The following is a 7,019-nucleotide window of genomic DNA, read 5'->3' as shown; positions in this document are numbered from 1 at the left end:
GTTTGCCAAGAAGCAAAAAACCAGATCCAATGGAAAGTGCGTTTGATGCTGCTCGCTACCATGCGATCACGGTAGTGTTTTTTCTAGTTTTTCCGGCACCTGCTTCTGGAACACATCCGAGGAACTTGTTTTTCCCGCTTGAATGTTTATGGTTTATTTGTGGGGCACAATAAACGGTCAATCCGTTCCTATCAATTGTATCGGCGAGAGTGGGAATGGTGTCTCATCGGTTTGGTGACCGTGATTCCCCCCGTTTCGGATTTAGCGCAATGAAATACTGACAGACGGGGTTTTCATTTGATCACTTTAGTTTATTCGGTTTTCTACAAACGAATCTTAAGAGACTTAATTAAATAAATAATCAGTTCTTCGAGTGTAATAAATTAAATTACAATTAAGTTAAATAAATATGTTAGCAAGTTTTTAAAATCTATTTTTAAAAAATGCTAAGACTCATTTGTTCTGTCAAAAAAAAAAAAACTAGGAGCTGGAACGATTCGATCCCCATTTTTTGCTGCTTACAGATCAGAAAGAGACAGAAATAGATGAGGTAACGCAAAAACAAACAAAACTTTTGGATTTTCCTTTTTTCGATCATCAGGTGGTTCCCTGAATTACGCGGTCTTTTTCTCAGTATGTGTGCGTGTATGTGTGTGTATGTGTGTCGTTGTGTCTGTATCTGTGAGCATCGTTGACAAGCTTTGGCTTAGCGCATTGCAGTTTCCCAAACCGTACGCCTGGATTACTGGGCGTAGTGTCCGTAGCCGTTGTATGCTAGTGGTTGGGTGGAACCGATACGACCCCAGCCGCCACCATGGCCTCCCGAGACAACGACTTCATGGGCCGATTCGTGATGGCCACCGCCGCTGGAGATGAGTTTCTTGATGCCGATAATTGAGGCGAGTGCAAGAGCGAGTTTGGATACGATCAAAGCTTTACCGGCCAGCAAAGCTAGGGCACCGAAGGCAAGTGGAACCAGGGTGCTTCCAAGCAACAGCGGGATCATGATCCAGTGTCCGTTTTTCTTGTCCTTGTCCTTACCACCGAGGCCGCCATATCCTCCAGCACCACCGCCGAGACCACCGCCGAGACCGCCGCCTCCAGCGCGAACTGCGTCCATAGAGCGCTTGATCTCCTCGCTGGATGGGAACTTAACCTGTGAGCAACAATCGATTGATTTGTATTGTTAGCATTGTTTGATGTGGGTCCATCAACCGTTCGATAAACTTACCTGCAAGGTATGTGTTTGGAAGAAGGAAAGGACCTTATCGAACAGCATCGAGTTCAGGGAGCGTTCCTTCTCATCCATCGAGCGTGGCAACTCCGTCTCGATCTGAGCTTCGCTCTTCACCGGGGTACTATCGATTGGAACATCCTGATCACGGACAAATTTGATTCCTTCGGAAATTTTGAAATCCTTAAGTGATCGTGCCACACGGTCCAGAATGGTGAACAGTTTAAGCTTTAAGCAGGTGGACACATCAGCGTTCGCACAGTCCTGGTACGTTTTGTACAGGTATTTGATCTCGCCGAGGTACGATCCAGAGCGAGGAGTTTGCTGCTGCTGCTGCGGATCTTTGCTGTCGTCGATCGTGTTCGAATTGATCGATTGCGCCGCGGAAGCACTGTGGGCAAGGGACACCGAAACCAGGCAGCTTATCACCAGTAAACACTTGAACATTTTCATTTTTGGACTATTTTTTTGGGAATGTTTCACACCGAATTAACTAATCACTGGTAATGCTATTTGTTGAGTAAATCTGTTTTGCGAAGAAAACAGATCACACAGTTAAACTGTTTCACGAACCCCTCACTCTATGATTGGGATAGTTCTAGGACTGTAGACGAATGAAATCAAACTGTGCCTATCTCCGGTCTGATCCGGCAATATATACCACTTGCCAGTCCGGTTGGGTTTTCATTTTCCAGCCCGACCGAGCCTAGAGTTTTCCTCCTTTCCACCCACCGAAACTTACTCCAGCGACGGAAAGCGGCGGAAAGTATGCGCACTAGAAAACCAAGCATACACACACGCTTGAACACACACAGAAAAATGCACACACGCGAGATCTACGGGTGCATCTTCCACCGCAACCGCACCAACAACAACAATACCAGTGGCTAAAACACCACTACAATCATTTCTGCGCAGCGAAACAACCTGCCGAGGTGTTACAAGCCCTGTCGACGACCAGAGAGAGAGCGAGACCAATGATCATACACCTATGATGATACCGTTCTATTCTATTACCTCTGCGGTGCATCCGATGCAACAGACGAAAGGCATGTTTACATTACAAACCTTCCTCTTTCTCCTAATAAAATTTCGCCCCACAGGCAGCAACCACAACTAGCCACACCGTCCGAGGATCCAGGTATCGCGTGCCAAGCACTATGAATCAGTCTTGCGATCTAAAAACTACATCACATCCACCCACCCCACGACGATCCTTGCAGCGAGTGCCCATTGGCGTGTATATTGTTAGCCGGTGGCAAAATCAATCAAAGCGTGAAAAGTGTGCGGTCGATCAACGAAACCAACGACGTCCGACCGACACGTTCAGATAAGCCGAATCAATTTTTTTTTCAAATCGCCTCTGCCGCCGCTTTCCTTTTAACAAATAGTTCAAAATGGTGGGCGAACGCACCCATTTCACTTATTTCTTTCCACCCCAAATCCTGGTGGCAGCGAGGAGAAAAGAGTGAAACAATTTTCACGCCTCATTCGGTGGCGAACATACGTATATATTTTTTTTTGCGATGGCGGAAAGGCTTCTCTTTTCAAGTCTGTTGACAATTTACCGTCACGCGTGTCAAGCGAAAGGATATTCGAGCGAACGGTTACGGTTTGTTGGGCGATAGAAAAAGGTACCATTTCGTGACGAGGGGACTCGAAGATGCACGAGGGCTCTATTATAACACGAAAAAGTTAATCGTTTAACGCAACAACAGCTTTACGGCACCCGATGATCCGAAGATGCAGCGAATGAGCATAAATTGTTGGTTCATTTTCACTTTCCTCAGGCACTCGGTTTGCGCGTTGTCGGGATGGATTAATTGACATGTTCGATTCTATGATTATAAAATGGTAATTTGAGTGACAAATGTGGAAGACGTGTAATTTAAATAACTAGATATCTGCAGATCACGGGTCGAGATACGAGGGTTGCTCAATAAGTTTTGAGATACGCGAACACTAGTTAGCATAAGTCAAAGCTGATATAATCGTTAAAAAAAATAATTTAAAAATTTATAATCTTCTATATATATAGAAATGGATTTATGTCTGTCTGTCTGACTCCGAAACTACTGAACCGATCAACATGAAAATTGGTATGTAGGGGTTTTTGGGGCCGGAGAAGGTTTACGTGATAGTTTGAGACCCCTCCCCCTTTCTAAGGGGGGGCTGCCATACAAACGAAACACCAATTTCTGCATTAATCGAGAATTAATCAAGGTAATGAAACGTAAGTTGGCATGTGGAGGTTTTAGGGTGCAATAAATGTTTTTACGGTGGTTAGATACTCCTCCCCCCTCTCCTAGGGGGGCTGCCAAACACAAATTTCTGCATTACACAAGAACTAATCAAGCAAATGAAACCAAATAAGTCATATTGAGGTATTAGGGTGCAATAAATGTTTCTATGGTGGTTAGACAATCCACCCCCCTCTCTAAGGGAGGGGGTCTGCCATACAAATTAAACACAAATTTCTGCATCACTCGAGAATTAAATAAGCAAATGAAACCAAATTTGGCATGTGGAGGTTTTAGGGTGCAGTAAATGTTTCTTCTGGTTAGGTTATTCACCCCCTTATCTAAGGGGGGGGGGGGTGTCTGCCATAGAAATGAAACATACATTTCTGCATAATTCATGAACTAATCAAGAAAAATACAAATTACAGGGGGCACACAAACACAAACTTCTGCATAACTCGAGAACTAATCAAGCACAATTTGGGATGTGAGGATTCTTGGGTATGAGAAATGTTTCTATGATGGTATGACACCCCTCCCTCCTCGGGAATGAAGAGGGAGTCTCATAATATTCCAACCAAACATGACAATTGAAAATTTTAGGAAACTCAGAATGAAAAAGGGAAAATTTGGAACATTAAATTCCCGTATGTTCTACGCACGATGAAACGCACTCCTATATCTTATTCTATATATGTCAATAAAAAAGTATCGCTGAATGTGTAGATAAGAGCAGAACTCGAGGAAGGAATTATCCGATTTAGAGCTGTCTTTTTTCTATCATATTTTCTGTATAAAACATTTATTCCATGTAACGGAGAAAGATGTTATTTGCAAGTGGTTGAAAAATCCGCACGAGAATTGTGTCTAAAAATAATCTGATATTATAATGATTCGTTTTGTTAAAAATACTAGGAATTTTATAGTAAAATGTAATTTCAACGGGATCGATTAGAACTTCAATCTATGAACATGTCTGCGATTGGACCCATGAACTTGCTTATAGTAAAAAAACGTGAATGTTTGAAGGTATTGATAACAAAAAACAAATTTTGGGCGGGAGGAAGTTTGCCGGGTCAGCTAGTTGTACATAAAAATTCGTTTAAGATCGTTTTTACATAAAAATTCATAAAAAATATATAAAACTAGCTGACCCGGCAAACTTCGTCCCGCCTTCAAACATTCACGTTTTCCAACTAAGCGCAAGTTCATGAGTCCAATCGCAGAACTGTTCGTTGATCGATCTTCTAATCGACCCCGTTGAATTTACCTTTTATTTAATGAAAAAATCCTAGTACTTCTACCAAAACTAACCATTATAATATCATATTATTTTCAGACACAATTATCGTTCAAGATTTTTCAACCACTTGCAAATAATATGTTTCTCCGTTGCAGGGAATAAATGGTTAGACGTAGAACTACGTCTTTCATTAATGGTGCCAAATCAGAAAACAGGTCATGTTTTGATGAAATAAAGTTAACGTTAATAACTATTTTTGCCGCGAACGGATTTTGGCAATTTACATACCAAACGAATCGGAAATTCCCTAAGATTTGTTTGATATGCTATACATTACAATCCCATAGTCTGTGTATGGTTTAAATTGATGAACATTGGAATCATTCCCATTTCCTCATACATTTGTTCTGTCCATTTGTGTACTTTCCCGAACAGAGCTGTCAATAACGAGCAACGAAGGGGAAATCGTAAGATGTAAAATCTCTGTGAACAAAGGAAAAGAAGAAGAACGAAGGGGAATATTTGCCTAGAGTATAAACAGTGGATCTCGCTGAGGAAAACTTTCATTCTTCGTGAGGAAATCGACTGAACAACATCGTTGCTAGGCGAGCTGGATGGCGAGGGATCGAATGCCTTTCGCAAGGCAATGGGGGTGGAGGAGTAATATGATGGATAAAGTAAAGTTTTCCAAGGGCCTTTTTGAAGGTTAGAGACGAATGAACTGAAGAAGTTTAAAAGTTTTCGAGGTTGTTGAGATTAACAGATAGAGTTTATGTCGTTTATTTATTCACCAAGAAAGTAAATGTCGATCTGAAATTTTGTATGTGATTTGGTTTCGCCTGCCAGTAGCAAAACTATCTCCACTAAGGATGGCAGCTGCTCTTATCTCGAGCATGTATTGTTCTGCGAGCACAAGAATGAATCATCAAAAAATTATCGTCAAATGATTCTACAATAAAAAAGCATTTCAGGGCGACCCAACTGGTTGAATTGTTATTTCAAAATTTTCGTAGCATTATAAAATAATATCCGCAGTTATAAACAAGCGACTTGAATTAAACTACAGTGTAGTTCTACGCCAACAATGCGGTCGTGTCTTGAACACAACCTCCTATGTTTTTTTACAGAAAATATGATAGAATGAAGACAGCCTTAAATCGGACAATTCCTTCCTCGAGTTCTGCTCTTATCAACACATCCGGTGAACCTTTTTTTTATATAAATAGAAGAAGATATATGAGTGCGTTTCATCACATTAAAATCCATTTCCAGTTTCGAACAAAGATCAATTTCGCTAGCGCAAACGTCAAATGGACTAACAGCACTTGTCACTATGTAATTGTAGAATAAATGGGAACTAATTTTCTGAATTTTCCCTGTTTCGAAAATTTTCAATTGTCATTTTTGTGGGAATATTTTTGGTTGAAATATGTGTAACATGTTTATGGGATTTTTATGGGATTAATTCACGAGTAATGCACAAATTTGTGTTTCATTTGTATGGCAGCCCTCTCTTAGAGATGGGGGTGGAGAGTCTAACCATCATAGAAACATTAATTGCACCCTAGACCTTTATATGCCTAATTTGGTTCCATTTGCCTGATTAGTTCTCGAGTTATGCAGAAATTTGTGTTTCATTTGTATGGCAGCCCCCGCCTAAAAGAGGGGGAGGAGTATCTAATCACCGTAAAAAACATTTATTGCACCCTAAAACCTCCACATGCCAGATTTGGTTTCATTTGCTTGATTTATTCCCGAGTAATGCAGAAGTTTGTGTTTCATCTGTATGGCAGCCTCCCCTTAGAGACCGATCGGGCAGTCGTTAAGTGTAGACGCATTTTAGTCTGCTCCGCGTTTGGGTTTTTTTTCGTCGTGCAACATGGTTGAACTTGTTTCGGTTTGGTTCACCGTTGGAGGAAATTGTACAACATCGTTTGGTTCGCGAGTGGTTTAAAAAGTGTTTTTTCGTTTTTTCGCCCAATAGCGTTAAGTTTTTAAGATTCGATTTTCCAATAATCATTGAAACAGTAGAAGCGCGAAGCAAGAAAAAAATATCTTCAATTCTATACATCCACATGCATATTTTTATGTGTGTGCATAAATCTTCATACACAGATCATCGAAGCAAGAAATAGTGCGCGTGTTCTTTTCTAACCCTCTCCCACGAGCCTACCGGTTTGCTCTCGTGAGAATTGCCGTGTAATGATTGTTGTGTGCGAAGAAGTGAAATGGAAGATTTTTAGGAAGAATAGCAAAGATCATAAAAAGGGCATATACCTTCAGAACGTTCCGGAAGTGAAGT

General features: G+C 41.1%; 1 protein-coding gene across 1 annotated transcript; it reads right to left on the bottom strand.

The window, feature by feature from the left end:
* Positions 1-290: 290 nt before the first annotated feature.
* Positions 291-1,873, bottom strand: LOC129762013 (uncharacterized). Its single transcript, XM_055759950.1, has 2 exons — positions 1,232-1,873; positions 291-1,156 (listed from the first exon to the last, which is right to left on the bottom strand). Exons 1-2 carry the CDS (start codon positions 1,685-1,687, stop codon positions 743-745), a joined length of 870 nt encoding a protein of 289 aa, XP_055615925.1. The 5' UTR covers positions 1,688-1,873; the 3' UTR covers positions 291-742.
* Positions 1,874-7,019: the final 5,146 nt, after the last annotated feature.

This window comes from Toxorhynchites rutilus, chromosome 1 (genome assembly GCF_029784135.1).
Source record: "Toxorhynchites rutilus septentrionalis strain SRP chromosome 1, ASM2978413v1, whole genome shotgun sequence".
Classification (NCBI taxonomy): domain Eukaryota; kingdom Metazoa; phylum Arthropoda; class Insecta; order Diptera; family Culicidae; genus Toxorhynchites; species Toxorhynchites rutilus.
Note: the sequence above shows the minus strand (reverse complement) of the source record. Positions and strands in the feature narration are given on the sequence as shown.